The sequence below is a fragment of the Ranitomeya variabilis genome, chromosome 4, assembly GCF_051348905.1.
Source record: "Ranitomeya variabilis isolate aRanVar5 chromosome 4, aRanVar5.hap1, whole genome shotgun sequence".
NCBI classification, from domain to species: Eukaryota; Metazoa; Chordata; class Amphibia; order Anura; family Dendrobatidae; genus Ranitomeya; species Ranitomeya variabilis.
Window position 1 is genome coordinate 511,364,125 of NC_135235.1, and position 23,069 is coordinate 511,387,193.

The window sequence follows — 23,069 nt, forward strand, 5'->3', positions numbered from 1 at the left end:
TAGAACGTTTTAAGACTCGGAAAGTGATGTATAATGACCTGACACGCTCTGGACACCCCAGGTCCTGGCACAGGTTTCCTTTGCTTTGCAGGGTAAATTATAGTGGGATGTCCACAACTAGATGCAAGGGTAATTTATCTTAAATGGGGTTTTTGGTGGGGGGAGCTACAGCACTCCATTGGTGCACAACTGTACCTCTCAATGCCTGTTTTGTTTATTTTGTCGATTTCATGGACATTGGCATCATCCATTGAGTCTAGTGTTTCCAGAGGACCACTCCATTTGTACATTGCTTTACCACATGTATGCCCTCTTGCAGTGCTTCACTGGAACTTAATAAGCTGTGATGTGAATGATTTACTGCCTGCTTAATACCTGATGTTGACTCTGTATGGCTAATCAATCTGTGGCATAGATTACTAGGGCTACATGTGCAACTAATCTCTGCAGACCCACTGACCTCCTTGGAAGTCAGCCAAGTCTATAGACCACCATGTTGTAGGTTCTACAAGCACAAAACAGAAGACCTTGTCAGTTACACTTCTGAATGCACGAGGAACATCAATACTCTTGTATTTTCTATTTTATTACGTTTGTATACTGTAGTGTTGACTGCTGACACTAAAGATTTACTGAACAAGGTGTAGCATGACCTGCTTCTATCCGCTCATCCCTCAGTAAATACTAGTATTAAAGGCACTTCCAAGATGGACATTGCCATAAATGGAGACTTGGATCCACATGACTTCTCTACTCCAAAACTGTACAAGATGGCCCTGGCAGGAAGTGTCATGATGGCTATGTAGAATAGTCACTAAGCTGGTATAGAATGTCAGTCTGTCTTGAGTATATTAAAGGGAACCTGTCCCCCCCCAATATTGAAGGTGAGCTAAGCCCACCAGCATCAGGGGCTTATCTACAGCATTCTGTAATGCTGTAGATAAGCCCCCCGATGTATCCTGAAAGATGAGAAAAAGGTTGTTATAAAGCAATTTCAGCAGCAGCCATAAAAAGGGCACCATATAAAAGTGAGGACCGACATCTGGTCTTGGTCTGTATCTGGGGGAAAGTGCTTCCTTCTCCTGTACACCAGGCCAGCCATGGCTGTCGGCAGTGAATCTAGTTCGTATGTAGTGACTTCTGCACAACCATACAATGTCTATTTGTTACATGTCTTTTGTGTGCTCTCCTGAGGACTATTGTCATTGTACTATACATACTGTATGTCCTTGTCTTTATATAGAAGGTGACATAAAGCTTTCATGAACATGCACTTTCCTTGCCCAGGGGAGTGTAGGATGCTTGCTCACTAATGGCGGATTTAGGCCCCTTTGGTCATAGTGCGGCGCTCCATCCTTCATAAAACGATCTCTGTATGTTCATCCCCCTAAATATGGAGGGCCTATAAAGACAAACTATGATCCTTTACGTATATCCAGCTCTATAAATTGGACCGCTTTCGAGCTGAGCACTGACCCAATTATTCAACAAGCTATCTTTGTAAAGAAAACCACAGCATAGGATTCTTTTTTTTCTGATTTTTTTTTTCTTTGCATTCTTCAATCTGTACATGAGAAGAAAAACAGAAAACATACAAGCACAAAATTTTGATTCCAGTTCATAAACAATTGTCTGTTTCTGAAACTTGCGTCTTAGGTTTCTAAATACTCCTCCTTTAAAGGTGTTGGCTATGGCTATCCTAAGGTCCTCAATATTTTGTCGGTGGCAGCTGTGATCCAGGACAGTCACTGGTTAGCTTTTATTACCTCTGGCAGTAGATGTTTGGTGACAACCGCCCAGAACCAAACCACAACACAAGGATTCCTAAAATATAACTTTTAATGTATAAAGTTAAAATAACACAGTTCTAAAATTGAGGACAACACAATACAGATAAATAACAAGCAGGGGAGACAACTAACCCCTAACAAATACCCTACTCTTATCTACTACCTACTAACGGGGGTAGGCACCCTAAGTTACTGCGGTTGGCGCCCCCTCTCCACGAAGACTGGCCCTGTTAGCCCTAAAGATCCCCTGTAGTCCCTATAAGGTAGTATCAGATATATGCTGACCCAAAAACCAAAATTATCATAAAAAATTAGCAATAATGGTTCGTATAAAGAATATAAAAAAAATAAAAAAACAAACCAAGCAAAAAAACACAAAAATAGTAGTACAGCCAAAGGCCCAATATTATAGGGAAGTTTTTCCTATGTGGAGATGGCTTGTCAGTGACCGGACTAATACCTACAGTGCGGTTGAAGGATGTCCGTGTATCAGATGAGCAAGACGGTTGATATGGCCGAATGACTATCCTATGGAGAGGCCTGCTGGTGGCTGAATGGATCCGAAATGCTACTGAAGGACTTCGATTAAGCAGATGAGTAAAAGCGCTTGTTGCGGCATAATGAATATTGTATCTGCATGGAGTATGGCCACTAGAAGACTTGGTTACTGAAATTATTATTGAACTGATATCCATAGTGTTTGCTACTAATCAATGACTGCTCCAGGTGCTGGGATGCGGATATCCTAATGACGATTGGATTGATATCCACAACAGTAGTGAAGGATTTCTATGGATCAGATAGGCCATGTTTTCATCATTTTTTCTGTGGAAAAGTGCTCTATATGGCTGAATAGCTGTTTGAACTGTATAAGTTGAGTCCATCTAATTGACTATTAGTTATACATCTCCCTGGGATATGAATTCTTTTTTTCTTCATTTTTTTCATGATACTCTGGGGTTTCCACTCTATATAATGATTCTACTTTAAACGAAAATTAGCCAGTCTATGAAGATTGACTGTGTGTATCTAACTTTGGCTGATTTCACCATTGTGTGAGACTGATATATCAATATTGCTGTCATTTGAGTGGTTCCCCATAACTGAGATTTGTGCATAAATAGGACATTAATAATTGTTTATGTTCATTATGGTAATACTGGGATGTGCCCTTATTGATCTGTATGGATAGGATAATAAGAGTTTACCTTTGAAAATTATACACTGTATATTAATTGTTCTATGTGAATAGGATGATAATATTTTTCTTTTGTATACTTTAGAAAAACCATACATTGTATATTAATACCTTATTAAGGGTCCTCAGCCTTTGGCTGTACTACTATTTTTGTGTTTTTTTGCTTGGTTTGTTTTTTATTTTTTTCATATTCTTTATACGAACCATTATTGCTAATTTTTTATGATAATTTTGGTTTTTGGGTCAGCATATATCTGATACTACCTTATAGGGACTATAGGGGATCTTTAGGGCTAACAGGGCCAGTCTTCGTGGAGCGGGGTCGCCAACCGCAGTAACTTAGGGTGCCTACCCCCGTTAGTAGGTAATAGATAAGAGTAGGGTATTTGTTAGGGGTTAGTTGTCTCCCCTGCTTGTTATTTATCTGTATTGTGTTGTCCTCAATTTTAGAACTTTGTTATTTTAACTTTATACATTAAAAGGTATATTTTAGGAATCCTTGTGTTGTAGTTTGGTTTTGTAGTCTAGGATTCCAGTTATATTTGCTTTTGGTTTTCTTCTTTTTTGACAACCGCCCAGCTCTGGTGAGTATTTGCAGCTTCACTCCTAGTCAGTAATAAGATATTGTTCTATTCAACAGAAGTATTGAAAAAAATACTTGCATATAATTGGGCTGCAGGCTTTCCTGTACAGTTGAGGAAAAGGGTATAGATACCAGTTATGAAGGAGGCAGAAAGGACGAGTTCTTGGCCTGTATGGATCCTTACAAAGAGTCTGTAGACGAATAATGGAAAGACTTTATTTCAAGTAAAAAAGTCAAGCCAATATGTTTCATGTCTGTGTGCTGTAAAATCCTTTAATCTGAAGCTGGGTGGTACATGAATTGTATCCAGTTAACAATGACACAAAGGTCATTGGAGACTGCACTAAGGCTACGTTCACATTTGCGTTGTGCGCCGCAGCGTCGGCGACGCAACGCAAATGTGAACGCATGCACAACGCAGCGTTTTTGTGACGCATGCGTCCTTTTTTTGCTTGATTTTGGACGCACAAAAAATGCAACTTGCTGCGTCCTGTGCGCCCTGACGCGTGCGACCCATGCGTCACAAAACGCAAATGCAACGCATGTCCATGCGCCCCCATGTTAAATATAGGGGTGCATGACGCATGCAGCGGCGCTCGACGCTGCGTCGCACAACGCAAATGTGAACGTAGCCTAATAAAGTACTATTTTAGGTTTTGCAACAAGTCGTGGATGACTGCTCAGTATGTTCCGGAAATCTTTACTTTTCCACCAGTGTAATGTTTCTTAGAAGTGATCTATTAACATTCCAGCATCTACATTCATAACGTAGTCCGTTCATTCCAGCATGTACGTGCATAACCTAGTCGGTTAATGATTACTCACAGCGCAAGCCACCTAGTCCCCCTATTCTTGCTGAGTGCATTAGATTGTTAGTAGTGACTCAAGGAGTTTAACCAAGGCTGACTGCAATCTCAGCACATCTGCTGCAAAACTAAGTTTGAGTAACTTGTATGGCTCATGGTAACAAAAGATTTTAATGTTTATCGCTTTCGTCCTGATGATCCTGCTTGCCTACTGCCACCACTAGAGGGCACCTGGAAGTTTATATATTGAGCTCAATGATCATCGTTGGCACTGATTCCCCTAGTGGTAGTATAGGCACCCTAAAGGGTTTTGGTTTTTTCCCCTTATAAAGCACCAGGGTTTTGTTTTCAGTGCTTGGGCGGTGGCGCTAATTAATGTTCCCTGCCACTAGTGTTACACTTGCCACTTGCTGTCTTCTGCTCCTTCTGGGGTCACTGTGGTCCTAATCCTGAATCTGTGACTGCACCTTCTGATTAGAGGTTACAGAACCTCATTGTTGCGCTCATAAACTTGGGCTATGTGCACACGGTCAGTAAATTGTGGTTTGGACGCTGTGTACTTGTGCATTGTCCAACCTGCAGCAGCCAGATGTTGCAGCATAGTGAATGGGTTTCAAGAATTCCCATGCTCACTATGTGTCCAGATGTCCGTGGATCACCCGTGGAGATGATCATGCTGTGCGTCTTTCCAGAAGGTAGCATGTCTACTTATTTTGTGAAGACGCTAGCCTCCAAGATAAATGTCACCCATAGAATGTATTGGACACGGTGATTCCGCAAGGTTCAATGAACACATGTGGATTCACCTGCGTTCAATGGACTGCAGCACTTTGGATGTAGCAGACATGCGCTGCTGCTTCCGGATTGTGGGCACCCAGCCTTACACTGACCTCCAGCTCGCCCAGCAAGCACTGGAGATCCGGCAGGTCACAACCTGCAGAAGACTGGATCAGCGCTAATAACAGAAGTATGTTTTGGTGAGTATAATACTAGCGGCAGGGAAATTACATTGGTGATACTACTCCATCAGTATGAAAACAAAGATGTTGTGGTGCTTTAGCTGACTAAACAGGTATATAAAGAAATGAATCAGTCTTGTGGGGCAGTTTAATGGAGGCAATAATGGTGGGATTTTCTAATTTCTACTAATGGGCCACTGGTTGGAAAATATGAATTTCCTGGCATCCACATACTGACTACCTGGGCTAGAGAAGTCTAGATGATGAGTGAGCCCTAATCTTGTAATGATTTTTCCTTGTAACAGGAGTCTTCTCCTTGTCTTCAGTTACTGAACTTTAAAAATGGATGAACTGCAAGATGTCCAGCTGACGGAGATAAAGCCTCTCCTTACAGACAAGGTATGAGAAGCCAGACCTTTTATCTAGTCTTGTGCCATGTCCACCTTCACAACACTTGTTTTCTCCAGTGTCTAAAATGGGTGGACAAGCAGCTTTGTAAATGGTCTATAATGGTGATCTATTCTGTAGTGCTATTCTTTCCATCTGGAAGATTTAAGGTGCTTGCACCAGAAGTCTGGCATAAACACATTAAATTGCAATATTCTTGAGCAACTTGTCAGGGTTTGCGTAAAAAAAAAAAAAAAAAAAAAAAAATAATTTACTTTTGGCATTGCTATGACAGCTTGTACTTAGCATGTATGGGGTGTGGTCACCAATTAATCCTCATTTATGCCACTAAAGTGAGCCCAGGTTTTAGTACACTTCTGGCAATGGTACCCACTGGGTCTTGAACGTGTTGGTTAATCAGGCCAGTGTACTCCAGGGAGCGTTTCATTAAGACTGGCATGTGCTTACTTTTATTGAATTTGATGGTATGTCCTGCCCCTGATACACCTATACTGGCATAGCTGGCTAGGGATGGTGTGCCAAAATGTTGCGACTTGAGGTGTTTAAAACCAGATCTGTTGTATGCTCCTCAATGTATTGCCCCCAGACTGTTAAATACCTGTTGCCATGTAGAGACTCAGGTCTGCATAGGAGCTGTGGACACATGAAGATTTTTATGGAAAGCAGTTCCTTTTCGTACATACTGTTTTCTTCCGTACCAAGGACACACTGTCTTTTCCTTTGTGCAGGTTTGGTGATGGTACGCCGGACTGGAACAAGCACTGTTTTGTTCATATTGATCATTGCTCGCTGTACATCAGGACATCTAGCGTTCTTCTTTGTCCTCCGCTCTGCCTCCTCCCTTCCCTTACAGTGTGCTGAGCCTTGCTGTGGCTGTCCGCACATTGGCATTGCCTTGTTCTCTCTGGAGCTCGCAGACTCTGCGCCACCTGCAGACTGATTCAGCAGCCATCTGATGCTGTGTTTCTTGGGCACTCTGTTCACTGATCTTCCTGCTGACGAAGAGAAAAATATCCTGTCTTGTCATGTACATGCAAATGGATTTTTTGGAGAGGAAGAAGACTAGAACTCTAGTGGCACATATTGGAAGCTGCAATCCTTAAGTCAATTTTGATTACTAGTTCCAATAGGTGACATTGACTTTTAGAATTGCCACTTCCAATAGATCCAAAAAACTGGAGAGGAACCAAAGTGCAAATAGGGTCTCATCTGAGCAACAATATAGAAAGATATGCATGATTGTGCACACAGCCACTTACAAGGCTTAAGGCTGTTGCAGATGCATGTGGTTTGTCCTGATGAAAGTTATATACTTCAAAATGCGTTAACTAATAAAACTACCTGAAATTGGATTGGCTTTTTTTTCCCTTAGCAGTGCAGAATAACACATTGGTTTCTCCAGTTTGAGGTTTCCACTAGATTTTTAGCCCTCTTCCTCTCGGAAGAGGCAATTTGCATATTTAATTTCCCAGCATAGAAGTCTCCTCACTGACATGCCAGGCCTGGCTTGTCACTCTGCAGGAGGAGGAATGTTGCCCCTTTGTTGCAGTGTATAGTCACTTGGCCTTTATAGAGACAGGGGCTCTAGCGCCACCTACTGGAGGTAGCAATTCTATGTCAATATTGAGTCTTGACAAGTCTTGCCACATGATGGTAAAATAAAACCCAGAAACATTGTAAATTGAGTTTCTGGTTTGGCTTCTTTTGCCCAAATAGGAGAAAAAGCAGAAATGGCTGTCTGAGGCCAGTGATAGGATGTCTAAGGGGTTGTCTGCTACTAGCACAACCCCTTATTAATCTAAATGTTCAGCCCTGATAAAATAATAAAGCTTATACTCTCTTCCAGTGTCGGCGCTCTCCCAGGGGCTGTGATGCGGTGTTGTGACGTGTGATGCCGATCCCAAACTGCGCTGGAGACCCTTTCTCTGCCTTCAAACTGAACATGAAGAGGAAACCAGGGATCAGCTCACCCCAGACTTCCCCTTCATGTTCAGTATGTCTGAAGGCGGAGACTTTCCACCGCATCACAGCCTCAGGACTGCGAGTGCAAACACGGCTGGAATGGAGCCGGCACAGGAGTGTAGTATAGGCTTTATTATTGGGGCTGACCATATAGTTTAAGAAGGGGTTGTTCAGTAGTGGAAAACGCCTTTTAAAGTTTTTCCTTGTGGACGGCACAAAGTGCCCAAAATCATATAGCGAAATTCAGGTCTTTTAATGGTTGCTGTTGACTTTAAGATGGCTACCTGCAGTAGGGGACACTGGTGTCCCAGACTTTGCCTCTGTTAAGAATCTATTACATATTAAATTTCCAAGGGAGTATTGCATGGCCTAAAAGGAGCAGTCAGTGGGCTGAAGGCTATATTTTCAAGGAACTGAATGAATGCACATGGACAAACCTGCTGTCAGCTCCCTGTTCTGTCAAATGTGAATGGTGTTCTGTAAACGCCCCAAATGACATGTTGTGCTGCAGTGTGCGGCCTCCTCCCTGGACAACCCACTATGTTGGTATGTTTCCTATTAAGCCATTTCTTAACGTCAAAATATGCAGATGGCGCATGTCAGCTGATGACCAGTGACGTTTTGTTACCTAGTCATAGATCTGTTCACACTAATCACGGTGATCTTCAGCTCATCATTTAACGGTGAAATGGCTACTTGCACCCACTGTAATGGAAAATAATATATAGCAGAGCGAATGACAAATGAAATGGACCTTGCACATGGAGAGCACTGTATGTGGATCACAAATGGAGACATCTAAAGATGCTTACTGGCTCTGCCGATAACCTCTGATCAAGATCATGGGGTCACCTGTGACTAAAACAAGACTTGTATGAATCAGATAATGGCTGGTAAAGATCATGCAGCATCAGTCCTGATTGAAAACCTATTCTACTAGAATTATATTGTGAACAGGAAAAGAGGACCTCAAGCAGTCATACGTCCAAATATAAAACAAGCTTTATTGATACAAACAACTTTAAAAATACCAGAACACAAGTGCATAAAAGGGCCAATAAGATGACAACAAGTGTCAACGACATCATGCTGAGCCCAAGATACAGGGTGACCCTAACATGATGATACACACAGGAGAGCTTGGTGGTGCCAAATAACAAAAATACGACACCGCATCCACATCACCTGATAGCTTGCAAGTACCGCAGGGACACTCGTCACCCCGACGCGCATTTCGGTGTGATACCTTCCTCAGGGGGCGCCTTGAGGTCCTCTTTTCCTGTTCTCATGTTGTTTTGCAGTTGTCCACATACTATGCAGCAGTGGTGAGGTATATTTATCTTTATATATTGATATTTATCTGATATATGCCTATTGAACTCACCACTGATAATGCACATCAGAATTTTGATAGAATTATATTGTGCACATTATTTAGATTTTACAATCTGATATTTTTACACTATTTTTTTTTTTTTAAAGTGAAATCTACAAACATGCTTAAGTTTATTTTAGTTTTTTGATTAACATGCAATGATGCATTTTTTTTTTCGTTTGTTTTTGTTTTTTTGGACCACTATTTCTTTAATCTGTCTTGTAATACCAAAATGCCCAAGATGAACTGACACATCATGACTTTCTTTTGGTGCCACTTTTTTTAATTTTAGTCCTGTACACGGCGCATGGGTGAAACAAGCCGCACTTTATCTTGGGGTGTACCTGGATTTACCATACAGCAAGAGCATGGATTTTTCCCCTTTTTCCTTTCCACAGAATTCTTTGTCCCTCGACCCATTTATGTGCTAAGGCTGTGTGATCACAACATTAGATTAGCATAACTTTTATTTTTTTTGTATCCACTTGAACCAGACAAGACACTGGTTTTTCTCTTCCTTTGTATTTCTTCATGGTAAGATTTATTGGACTGTGCTTTCCTTCAAAATGGAAAATTTAAACAGTGTGCCTATGCCCCAATGTATTCCAAAAAACAGATATTGCAGTGGAGAGCCTAGTCGCAGGTAAGTGAAGACCTCGGAGGGCGAACACAGCCATTCAGTACAGATTTTTAACCTCTGAATGTGAGCAAGAACCGTTGGCAAGGAGAACCTGGCAATGGTACGAAATTAAACCCAAAGGAAGAGACCCCATTCCTTGTAGATTTTCTAGGTTTACTTTGTGTAAAATATTTTGTTTAAATGTGTAGTTTTGTTTGAATTAACTTTTTTTTTTTTTTTTTTTTTTCTGCATAATTTTTCCTTAGACAACAGGCCGGAGCTTTGAAGATTTTGATGGACAGGTAGGACATAGTCTTTGCCATTTTTGGAAAACTGGGTGATATGTATAGGAAGACATCTATTCAGCATTGTAGTTGACATCAATATTTGTGGACTGGATGTTGTGATGCCAGCACCTCTAAATTGTTGATTACACTGGAATATATTCTGATTATTTTTTTTTTTGGGGGGGGAGTGTTAATGTCTGAGCACCTGGCATTCATGAAAAATACAGAAACGTGCTGCTGTCCCCTAAGTAGATCACTGTCCATTTGCTCATGGTTGTCTGTGACCTGTGCCCACACTTGGATCCCTTTGTATGCTTCAGAGTATGTCTGCCTAGGGAATCCTGTGATGTCATTGACATCTTGTTACCTAGCAACCGCCTGAATGCAGGAGCAACAGCTTCTGAATTTGGCAACATGGCAATATGAGCGCTGTGTTCAGAGTTTTTCAGTGGCTGATAACGTGAGTTCTGATCCTGCCATTAATACTTGGTGAGGAAGCACACTGTGCCATCAAAGATGGCACCTAAATCCTGGCACAAACAAAGCCTTTGGCCTCTCGTGTGATGTGGGCAGGATGAGGTTAAAGCAGAACCAATGAGCATCATGGGTTAATCTGATCTACTTTCAGTGGGGGGAAAAATGAGTATTTGAATTTTTCATTTTAATTTTTTTTTTTTACAAATTTTCCCACCCACAAAGAATAGAGGTCTAATTTTTCTCATGGGTACACTTCAATTGTAAGACAGCTTAAAAAAAAATATAAATTGTATAATGTTCAAATAAATTGCATATTATTGCATGAATTAAGTATTTGATCACCTCCCAACCAGCAAGAACTCTGGTTCACAGACCTGTTTTTTTTTTTTTTTTTTTTTCTTTTCTTTTTTTTTTTTTTAAGAAGCCCTCCTGGTCTGCATTGATTACCTATATTAATTGCACCTGTTTGAATTTACCTGTGTAAAATAAATCTGTCCACACAATTGCACCAAACTCCACCATTGTCAAGACCAAATGGCTATCTAAGGACACGAGACAACATTGATGACCTGCACAAGGCTGGGATGGGCAACAGGGCAGTAGGCAAGCAGCTTGGTGAGAAGGAAGCAACTGTTAGCGCGATTATATAGAAAATGGAAGAAACCTAAAATGTAGATTTTACCCTTCGCCACGACAGCACCCACTTTGAGAGAGGGACCCGCCCATAGGAACAGGAAACCTACAGAGATAAAAAGGGCGGCCCCCCTCTCCTCCTCAGTTGGTTTCCTGTTCCTATCGGAACTCTCTGGATTACCTACAGATGGAGGTGGTTGGAGCGCCTCCCCACTTTTCTTACCCGAGCCAGTACATCCGCCTGCGTGGTTCTCTTGGTGACAGCAGGGGCTGCGGCATCGGAAGCAGCGGCGGGGGAGCCACTGCATGCAGCCTCCCCCCTCGTCTGGGCACTATCCGGCAGGTTCCGGGCATGGAAGCCCGGCCTATGGAGGGAGCCTGTGTGTACGGGGTGCCGATTCCAGGGATGAAAGCAGCGGCGCCGGCCCTGGTGCGCGGGTAAGTCTGCGCTGCTTCATTGAACCGGAAGTGTTGGTGCACTTCCGGTTCACGGGGGGGCGCGGCACACTGCCTGGGACCGCGCTATTTCAAAAACGCCGGGGCACAGGGCTAGTTGCTCAATATGTCGTCCCCGGCAGATACTGAGCTTCCACTTGCTGTGGAACGTGATAGCACTGACAAGAGCAGCGCTAAGAGCTTAAAGTCAGCAGCTAAACGGAGTGTTCATTCCATGGATGGATCTGACACTCACAGAAGTAAATCAAGAAGTACGGATGCAGTACTCAGACCCCACACAGCGTCTCCATCTCCTAAACCGGTATAATGATGATAATAATAGCTTCACTGGGTGAGTGTTATAATCCTTTTCCTATAAGCTGATCCCTTCCTTCTCTGATTTTCTCCATTTTGGCCAAAGAGGCCTTGGTTTTCCTGTCTTCGAGCGATGTCAGTTTGCGATCCATGGATTCTGCCAATGACTACAGACCTACTCTCTCAGGGTCCATTCTACCATCCACAAGTAAGGGGCCTCCACCTCACGGCGTGGAACTTGAGAGGCAGATACTAACTTTAAGAGGGTTTTCTCAAGAACTAATCAATACATTACTGTTGAGCAGAAAAAAAATCTACAACTCTAATCTATAGCAGAGTATGGAGAAAATTCCTCAACTTCTATACAAAACCCTTCTCTAAGGTTCCTGTTAAAGCCATCCTTGAATTTATACAGAAAGGTCGTGAGATGGGGTTATCAGTTAATGCTCTGAGAGTTCAAGTGTCTGCCCTGGGAGCCCTCTATAGTGCTAACATTGCTAGTAATAGATGGGTAGCGATTTATTAAGGCATGCGAGAGGTGTACACCGGTTCATGTTCCACGCCTGCCACCCTGGGACCTGAATCTAGTCCTAGACTCCTTATCTGGTCCTCCCTTTGAACCTTTATATTCTATCCCTCTTAAAAACATCACATACAAGGTAGCTTTACTGATAGCCTTAACTTCTGCCAGAAGAGTGGGTGACATCCAGGCCCTCTCTATAGACCCTCCATTCCTAATAACATATCAGGATAGGATAGTTCTCAAACCTGATCCTTCATACCTCCCTAAGGTAGCTACAAAATACCATAGAGCCCAAGAGATTTTTCTACCTTCCTTTTATGATAATCCAGCAAATTCAGAGGAGGAAAAACTACATATGCTTGATGTTAAAAGAGCAGTCCTGGGCTACATAGACAGAACCCGCTCTTGCAGACAGAGTAGGGCTCTGTTTGTGTCTTTTCAGGGTCATCGAAAAGGCCAAGCTACCTTGTCCCGGTGGATCAGAGAGGCTATCCATCTTGCATACTTGTCAAAAGGCGAAAGTCCTCCAGAGGGAGTAAAGGCGCATTCAGCTCGAGCCGTATCATCCTCGTGGGCGGAGAATAAAGACATTCCCATCGAGCTCATATGTAAGGCTGCAACCTGGTCGTCGCCTTCAACTTTCTATAGACACTATAGACTTGATCTGTCTTCCGCTTCTGACTTGGCATTCGGGAGAGCTGTCCTTAGTACGGTAATCCCACCCAGGTGAAGGTTCTCTGCAAATCTCTCAAAGTGGGTGCTGTCGTGGCGAAGGGTATAAAGCCGGATTACTCACCGGTAATGCCCTTTTAATGAGCCACGACAGCACCCTGTCACGTCCCACCCTAGTAGATATGTATAGTTATTAATACAAAATATTCTCATCATTGATTATAGATATAATAAAATGTACTAATAATTAAGAATGTATACTAATTTAACAATGGCGGTTCCTCTTGTACTCTGAAAAACAACTGAGGAGGAGAGGGGGGCCGCCCTTTTTATCTCTGTAGGTTTCCTGTTCCTATGGGCGGGTCCCTCTCTCAAAGTGGGTGCTGTCGTGGCTCATTAAAAGGGCATTACCGGTGAGTAATCCGGCTTTTTCCTAGGTCTGGGGCCCCATGCAAGATCTTGCCTCGTGGGGTAAAGATGATTCTGAGAGGTCAGGAATCAGCCCAGATCTACATGGGAGGACCTGGTCAATGACCTGAAGAGAGATAGGACCACGGTCTCAAACATTACGGTTAGTTACACACTACGCCATCATGGATTAAAATCCTGCAGGACACACAAGGTCCCCCTGCTCACACCAGCACATGTCCAGCTCTGTTTGAAGTTTGCCAATGGCCATCTGGATGATCAAGGAGGTATGAGAGAATGTCATGTGGTCAGATGAGACCAAAATATAACATTTTGCTATCAACTCCACTCTGTGGAGGAAGAAGGATTAGTACAACCCCAAGAACACCATGAAGCTTTTTGGGGAGGGGCAACATCATACTCTGGAGGTGCTTGTCTGCAAAGGGGACAGGATGACTGCACTGTATTGAGAGCAGGATGGATGGGATAATCTATTGTGACATTTTGGCCAACAACCTCCTTCCCTCAGTATTATGAAAGAGAGGCTGTGGCTGAGTCTTCCAGCGTGACTATGGGTCACCCCCTCTGGGCAGTGGGTTACTCTGTACCGGGTCCGGTGTTCACAAGGGGATGTCACGGTGGCTGCGACCCGGTCCATGGCCCTGGGATTTCCGTGTAAAAGGGAAAGGTCTTTAAAGGGAATAAAGTTTGTGTTCGTGACACAACCTGTGGTATTCGATCAGGGTGATTGACTCTGCTTTAAGGGGTTCGCAGGGGTGATGTTATGGCAGCTAGATGGTATACCTTCCCACAGGTGAAATATATCACCATGGCTTCCCAGTATGTAGATGGTGAATGGTGCAGTGGAGAACGAGGACACAAGGTTGCAGTCTCTTTACCTTTACTAAAGACTTCAGCATCCACAGTCCAGGGCACCAGACCACAGGGTAGGCAGTCTGGCCGCTTCAGAGGCAAGTCCAGAGTCCCCTTGTCCAGGTGGAAATCAATAGCCTTTCCTTGCGCTGTAGTCCCTTACTGCATAAGCTTCAAATGAGGTCCTCACAGATGTGGTGTCTCGCGCTCTGTCCCCCGTATAGGATAGGACAAAACCCGTATGACTGGTGACTTGAGCCTGTTTATGGGGTCTTAGATAACCCAGCTCTTTGGGGGTGTCACTTTGCCTCCTGGGTGTAGGTGCAGACAGGTAATGTGCAATTAGCTATCCTGCTAGTCTCTGAAGTAAGGCATAGAGGTCCTTACTACCTTGGTGCTCCGGCTACCGGTGTTCTGCACCTCAGAAGGAGGCAGCCTGTTCGGGGCTGGCCCCTTCTGGTATCCTCTCCTTTGCTTTGCCTTCCTTCACGCTTGCTGCAAAACAGTTCTGCCTTCAAAATGTCTTTCTGAGGGCATGCACTGCTCCGTGGACCCTCTGTCCTCCTCAGACGGCTGTCTGGAACTAACGAACTTTCACCACAGACTAATAAATATATATCACCTAATAAATAGGATCAGAAGCTCCACCTGGTGGTCTGGAGTGTGAAGTGTTGCATGTTTGTGGTACCTGGATGCAGTTATCCTTCCTTGCCTCCAAACGTAGCATCACTCTCCCCAGGAGGAAAGTGACACTACTGCGGCGACCAGGACCCTGGGGCGCCGCACTCCCCAGAAGAAAAACAGTTACAGGTTAGCAAAAAGACATAAAATTTTTAAAATGCTATAAAACAAATGAATATGAACTGGTGCTTCCCTTTTATGGGAGGTGAGGACACTTGAACGTTGCATAACATATTTACATTGTAGGCCTACTTTTAAGAACAATTTAATAAAACCGTGCAACAACTAACTAGCTATGAAGTGCATTGACCCTCACGGGTATACTATCTCTTAAGTGCAAAGTCTTCGTCCAACCCCCGCGGGCTACTTTATTTTCTCCATTTTATTAAAAGTGCATAATCTACTTCTTTCATTTACTATTTAACTTCAACTCTTAATTTTATTATCTACCATATTAACTCTGTAATATATTAACCTTCTACCTTGCATCATACAATTCTAACTGGCAAGGTGCAGCAAGTAAACATTCCCTTTAAGGGTTCAAACAGTATTCAAGTCTTTCAATGAGGTAGTGCAAATAATGCTCAAGTCAATCATTAACTCTAAAACAGCAGCAACGAAGCGAGGGACCCGTCATTAACCCTCAACGGTGGCCTTGGGCGGGCTACAAGGCGTGTATCCAGACCTGGAATCCTGCCGTGCGAAACGGGTTTTTCTTCAGGTCTCTGGAAAACAAAGCAGTTCTCACAACAATGTTAGAAGCAGTCTCTTGTCTTTAAAAGCTTCTTTTGTAAAACCAGTAGGAAGTACCTTTTAAGAAGGTGCAAACTATTTACAGTGGAAATTTTTTGATCATTCACAGTTCATGATTCACAGTTCTTTAAGGCAACTTGTGCAAAACATAGGAGCCTTTTAAACGTGGGCTCCTATGGTAGGGTTTAACAAACTTTTGAACGGTAGCAGAAGATGAACATGGAACTATTTAGTCATTTTCAGATTTGTTTGTTCTACTGCGGTAGCACTGGCAAAGGCAGTCCCTTTGGATATGGGCGGCTACCGGGCACCACATAAAGTGCGTCTGCACTCCGGATGGGAGTCTGAGTGCTTACTGTCTTTTGCTCCATGACGGTCTGTGTGCATTTTGAACACATGGTGACCAGTGCAGGGGTCACCTGTTCAGGTGGGGGCGACAAGTGTACGAGGAAGAGCCACTGGTTGCGGTGGCTCCAGGTCACAAGATGGTGAATTGGTGGTTTTATGCATGCATCTGTGTACATATAAGGCGTACCACCCCTTATCTCCCCAATGTCGTGTGTAAGTAACTGTCACCAGGGTAGAGGTCCCTGCCAGGGTGTCACTCGATAAGGTGTGCCTCTACATCCCGTCTGGTCACAAAGATTTCGGGACATAAATCTTGCTCTTTAATGAAGCCTCATCCAGATTTTAGACTGAAGGATACTACAATCCCTTGTCTCCATGGGCCTCTGTCAAAGGTCTCTTTCCTGACCCGGGCTTTAGCTTGCAGGTCTTTTTCATGGGCAACATGGCGTCGGTGCTCCTCCTCCCACTCTTTGTTCTCACTGGAGCGGCCGCTGCCAGTGGTACTCCTGTTGGCTGATTACCTCGATTTGCTCCCCTTCTGGTTGGGCCTCCCCGGGGAAACTGTGGTGGTGTGGGTCCACCTGAAAGTCACTCGCTCCCCCTGGACGTCCAGTCTGTTTAGTGGGCAGCAGCGGGGGGTTGGAGGTCTTCAGGGTCTCCCAGGGCTTTTCCCATTCTAGGCGGCTACACACCTGGTCAGGTGGAGGTGGCAAGTCTATGGCCACTAGCAGGGTGGCGTCCTCGGCTACCGGGGCAGGGTCAGTGGGCTTACCCGTTGCTGTGGCATCTCCGGTGCCGGTCTCCTCCGCTGCTGGCTGAGGCTTCAACGGCTGGCTGCTCTAATGTTCCTGGATACTGGTGGCTGCGCGATACCACGAGCTCCGGAGCTGACGACACAGCTCCTCAACCTCTGCTCCAAGAACCTCCCGGGTTCATGCAGGGCCCTTTGCTTCCTCTGATTTGGCCGATTTGATTTCAATTGAATCAAATACTTTTTGTGCAATAAAATGCTAATTATGTAATCATACAATGTGTGGGTTTCTTTCCCCCCCCCCCCCCAACACAGTTGGTGTATAATACATTTTCCCCAATGTAGCTCCCAAGCCCACACTTATATCAACAATCTATTGATCCAAAGAGCAGGCTTTTTGGTACCTGTGCAGACAGTTAGTAGAGAAGGTGTCAGTCACAATCCTGAGCTAAATGAGGCTGTAACATCGTAAGCCTTGTTGGCCGACTGGATCTTATTGTGTTGTACAATTTAGTAAAACAGTGGCTCAAGGCTTAGGCACACTGGTCCTAGATCTGATGCCATCTTAACTGTCCTCACTCATTTAGGATTTAGTAGAAGGCCAAAAAAAAAGCTATACTTGCAATACCGTGTCCAGACACACATGCACAAACCGGATGCAGCAGGTCCCCCAAGATAAACCCACTGCATCCTGTCTGTGTATTTGTCTGAGAATGGTATTGCAAGTATGGCTTTTTTCTTTTTTTTTTGCTCAGCGATATTCTTAATTTTCTTTTCCTGTTTCAGTGAAATTTTTTGAAGTAAAAGGCATCTGGCAGAGAATACCTGCTGTCCACGAGAATGCATACAATCCATTCATCCTAGTTATCAGTCTCTGCTTTTAGGCGTTCACGAGATTTCATGGGTCAACTATATGGACTAGAAAAACTGTAAAGCTTATTCATCATACTTTTTTTAGTGGTTTTTTTTTTTTTTTTTTTTTTTGTAGTTCGTTTTTACAAGGCTTGCCCTAATCTTACAGCTTTTGCAAGATTTCCAAGCCTTTATTATATCCTCGTTGTTTGGGTTGGTGTCAATGTGCTTGTGGTCTTTATCCAAATATTCATGGAAATTTCTCAATGACAAATTTGCCAAAGACTGCAACATGTGTCTGTATTTCTCAAAAAAAATTTGCCAGGAGCGTTATGGATAATAAAGACCATGAGCACATTGACATTTAAACCTCAAAAATAATGAATATTGAATAAAGGCTTGGATATCTTGCAAAAGCTGTAAAAAAAAAAAAAAAAAAAAAAAAAAAAAAAAAAAAAAAATTGGCATAAAACCACAAGCCAAACTACTATGGAAAAAAAAAACTCCTAAAAGCATGATGAATAAGGGGGGCCTATGACTGACTTTAGTTTTTCTAGTCCACACTTGAAATCTCACACCTAAAGCTGTCTTTCTGTAGTACATCTGATAACTAGGATGAATGGGCTGCATGTAATCTCGTGGACAGCAGGTATTGTCTGACAATATGAATTCTGTGCCAGATGGCTTTTTTTTTTTTTTTTTAAAGTCCTGAATGACAGGACAGTAGACATGGCATCTGTCTGCTGGGCTGGGAGTTGTAGTTCTGTAAATGGAGATGTGCAGAATAGACCTGTGTTCTAGTGATTGAAAACATACAGGAGGCCAATGAGTGTTCTTACCGCTCCCATGCTTACACAGGGTCCATGCCATGAGCTATGGATAATGCCTCATGTTTGTCTCCAGTCACCAATCATCCTTATTACAAGTTGTAATCCACTTAGTCAGCCACTAATCCACTCTGCTCGTACATTGCTAATGTGTTTTTGGACATCTTGTTGTTTGTCACTCATCTGCTTTACCTATGGCGTACTTGGATATAGACCGCATAGATTTTTCTCTGGTTCCATCGGTAAGCTCAGGATTCGATATCTTAAATTGTGATGAAGAGGGTTTCCTATGGTAACTAGTTCTTGTAAACACTGACTAGTAATGCTCTTATATTTGCATACATTGAGGAACAGGTGTAATTATACCCCCTGTCACTTATCATTAACCCCTTGGTCTCTGCATATAGTGCACAGGTTTCCTGTTTCAACCATGCATTTTCTGGGTTGTAGGAACATGACATTGAGACTGCTTATGGTGTGTTACATGTCACCATGAGGGGCACCCCAAGATCCAAGAAACCAGTGATTCTTACCTACCATGACATCGGTCTGAACCGTGAGTGTTTTTATGATCTTATATTGGCTTTCAGAATATTCAGTGTCCTCATGTGACACGACCGCAGATCAGTGTGCTATATGTTGTGTACAGACGAAGCCACCATAATGTTATCCTGCAGGTGGGCTCTATTTGCTTGTCATGGTTGAAATAAATATACCAGGGGCCCCATCCAATGAGCATTTGATTGTGGTAACCTAATGGGTTGACATGGAAGCCAGAAGCCTGATAAAGACCCCTATAGGCCTGTGGGTTGACTTTATAGTTTTCAATATATACTGCCGTGGTGGTTTTTTTTTTTTTTTTTTATCATGACGTTTATGGATGTGCTATCGGGCTATGAAATTATTTGAAACTTGGGGAGAGGGGGGATTTTTGAAGCTCACGACGCCTTGTCATCCGATATTGGCGGCTGAAATCTGTCGGGTGCCGCTCCTGCTGGTGGAGCTCAGCCAAGGGTTCAAAGGAAGGAAATAAGCAGCACATACGTCTACAATATGTACAAAATTTTTAGTTCATGCTTTATTCAAGATTCATTAAAAACATGGAATCCAAAAAAATAGATAACATTTTTTTTTTTAGTCATGAGCGAATATACTCGTTACTTGAGATTTCTCGAGCATGCTCGGGGGTCCTCCAAGTTTTTTTTTTTTTTTTCCCCCAACGTTTTTAATGAATCTTGAATGAATTATGTTATGGAAATTTGGTTAGGATAAATCTATCCCTGTTTGTGCTTCAGCCATTCCCAATTAGGGCGTATCTTCAGCGCTCAAGGATGACACTGTACACCGACGTGACAGAATAACATTCCATCAAAAAATGATGGTTTATTGTACATGGTTTTTATAATTGCATATAGAAAGTGGTGTAATTAGTTAATTACCATATGGTCAAGCTCCTCTGTTATTGGTTATCTAAACATATATTAAATATTCTGATTAATGCATATATAAATGCCGATTAAGCAACTAAAGTGTAACTGTCGCCTTTTCTGTAATTAAGCTAAAAATTGAGACCTGCACTCGGCACATCTCGTAGTATTCCACTTTTCATCTTGGAAAGTCCCAAAGAACTGTCTGGTTTGTGGTGGACATTTTAAGCAATTGAATATATTAGCTGTGAGTATATATGCTAGTGAGATCTATATAAAATGCATGCATGCTAAAAATTTCATATAGTGGACGGATGTGCTGCTTATCTCCTTCCTTTGAACCTTAGTTTTATTTTTAAAGTTTAATGTATACTTCAAATAATTTCAAACACCAGTCTCTGAATTACCTACAAAAAATCCAATAAATTAAATCGCTGTATGTATATAACAATTCGAGATTAACATACTTTTATTTTTCAGAGTGCAAAAAAAACAAGCATTAATTTTCTCCATTGTAGAAAACAAAGTTACAGGGCTCAATCATTTAAATGTAAAAAACCTTGTTTGGCATCGGCAATACCCATTATGACCTGAAGAATCATGTTGCCAGGCACTTTTTGTTAAATGATGAAGGCTGTAGAGGCAAAACACAAACGATGGAGTAAGTGTATGGATTTCACTTACAATGTGTTCTTCAGTACACTTCATGGTGCCCTGAGCTTTGTCGATAGGTATGAATCTTGAGAAGTAGTAAAAAAATAGCTTTTTAGAAAAAAAAAAAAAAAAATCCCAGTCATTCAGGGTTTAAGACTTTTATGCTCTTGACATGTTATGGATGGGCTTAAAGGGAACCTGTCACCCCCAAAATCGAATGAGCTAAGCCCACCAGCATCAGGGGCTTATCTACAGCATTCTCTAATGCTGTAGATAAGCCCACGATGTAACCTGAAAGAGGTTAGATTATACTCACCCAGAGGTGGTCCGGTCCGATGGGTGTCGTGGTCCGGTCCGGGGCCTCCCATCTTCATAAGATGACGTCCTCTTGTCTTCACGCTGCGGCTCCGGCGCAGGCGTACTTTGTCTCCCCTTTGAGGGCAGAGCAAAGTACTGCAGTGCGCTGGGAAAGGTCAGAGAGGCCCAGCGCCTGCGCACTGCAATACTTTGCTCTGCCCTCAACAGGGCAGACCAAGTATGCCTGCGCCGGAGCCGCAGCGTGAAGACAAGAGGACGTCATCCTATGAAGATGGGAGGCCCTGGACCGCGACGCCCAGCGGATGGGAACGCCACCCACAGAATATATTGCTGTATCACATCCAGCCAGGACAAGAATTTGCTTTTTGGAGTGCTCTCCTGGGAAGAGTACTGCCAAATGCCTTCTTTTGGCTATATAGTGATGATGCCTAATCTACCCAATGCATCATCAGACTATTTCATGGAGCAGCGGAAACCTACAGGCAGTACAGGGTATGGCTGATACTATTGGGCCTCCTAACATCTTATTGTAAATGTACAGTTAGACCAATTACACGAGTCCAATATCGCTAACCACCTAGATCTTTTCTCTGGCTGTCCATGTAGACAAATCCTGCTTCAGCACATTCTTTAACTATGAAGACATGCATGAAATCACCCAGTATTTTGCAGTTTGCCATGTGGATGCTCCAGGTCAGCAGGTGGGAGCACCCCCGTTCCCCACTGGGTAAGTTCAGTCGTGTGTGTGTGTGTGGTGTATGTTTTTTTTTTTTTTTTTGTTTTGTTTTTTAGAGGGGGGGGGGCGCGGGTGTATTAATCTGCAAATGATTTAAGTATCTATGTCATGCAGAGTGGAGACCTCGACTTTGCTGTTGATAAACGGGAAGAAGCGCTCTTTCATAGAGTATTTGCCTCTTACAGGTATCAGTACCCGACATTGGACGAACTGGCTGAGATGTTGTCTGCAGTCCTTACCCACCTAAAGTAAATAACTTTTATTACATTTCCAGAGGGAATAATAACAATTTATAAGTGGGAAGAATGGTAAACTTGTATATTTAAAAATATAAATAAATAAAAAAAATAAAAATTCTTGCATTGAAAGGTATACACCAAAAAGAATTCTCTTAAATATAAGTTTATTAAATATCAAAAATATCTAATACAGTAGGTGAATCCATCCATATTGGTATTTAATTGAAATAAGTATACAGAGTATGTCAAAGCTATATAGCTATGGTTTTTCTGTGGCAGACTTCATAGCAGACTCCACCGAGTAAATGTCAACTTACTTTATTTTTTTTTATTTTTTTTGTAGCCTGACCACAATCATCGGAATTGGCGTTGGAGCTGGTGCCTATGTCTTATCAAAGTTTACTGTGAGTACCCTACAAGCCACCCACCCTAGCTTGGAAGTAAACCTAAAATTGTATAGAGGGGAAACCTCTGTACAGGACTAAAATGTAAAGCATATTAATTGTCAATCAATTTGATTCTTATTCCTATGATTTATCAAAATATCACTTTGATAAAGCAGATAAGCAGTGTTACATTTTATTTCTGGCCTTTAAATGCAATATAAACCTAATATGAAGCTCCATTGGCCCTAGGTCAAACCTCACTACACAGTACATTGTAGGGGCACATTTATAGGATTATCTTAGCTCAGGGCTTTTTTTTTTTTTTTTTTTTTGATCCTCCAATTCTGGAATTTATAATTCAAAGATCTACTGATTTGAAATGAATGTTCGTGGGAAAACTCCTTTTAAACAAATTTAAATAAAATAAGCTCTGGAGGCAGACTCTAGGGGACATCTGTCCCGCCCAGAAATCTTGGCGCAAAATGTGGAAACTTTCACGTTCAGGTGGGCTGCGCTGTGGGAATGAAGAGACTTCGTATAACAAATTTATTTTATTTTTATTACCATTGTGTATTTGTCGGATTCGCGCCTTTATTAAGGTATAAAAATCAAGTATGCAGGGTGACTGGGTGGAAGTCTACGGAGGCGGTTGAGAATGAGCGTTGTATGGTTGCCTGAGTCTCATCTGTGTGTCCCAGTTAGTATATGCTTGGCGACCAAACGTTTTAGCTTACAAATTTTAGTTTGCAAGTCTTGGATTACAAAAAGTATCCT

General features: G+C 42.6%; 1 protein-coding gene across 9 annotated transcripts in view; it reads left to right on the plus strand.

Moving 5' to 3' along the window:
- The window catches only part of LOC143765435 (protein NDRG3-like), a 61,338-nt gene that overhangs the window by 20,486 nt on the left and 17,783 nt on the right, over positions 1-23,069 (plus strand). For 6 of the 9 annotated variants that reach the window (XM_077252098.1, XM_077252095.1, XM_077252102.1 and 3 more), the window contains exons 2-7: positions 5,642-5,735; positions 9,967-10,002; positions 18,986-19,091; positions 21,541-21,661; positions 21,856-21,918; positions 22,253-22,313. In XM_077252098.1, the coding sequence (XP_077108213.1) occupies positions 5,679-5,735; positions 9,967-10,002; positions 18,986-19,091; positions 21,541-21,661; positions 21,856-21,918; positions 22,253-22,313 (444 nt within the window). In that variant the 5' untranslated portion in view covers positions 5,642-5,678. The remainder of the gene's footprint in view (positions 1-5,641; positions 5,736-9,966; positions 10,003-18,985; positions 19,092-21,540; positions 21,662-21,855; positions 21,919-22,252; positions 22,314-23,069) is intronic. The other 3 variants (XM_077252099.1, XM_077252096.1, XM_077252104.1) reach the window with 1 other exon arrangement.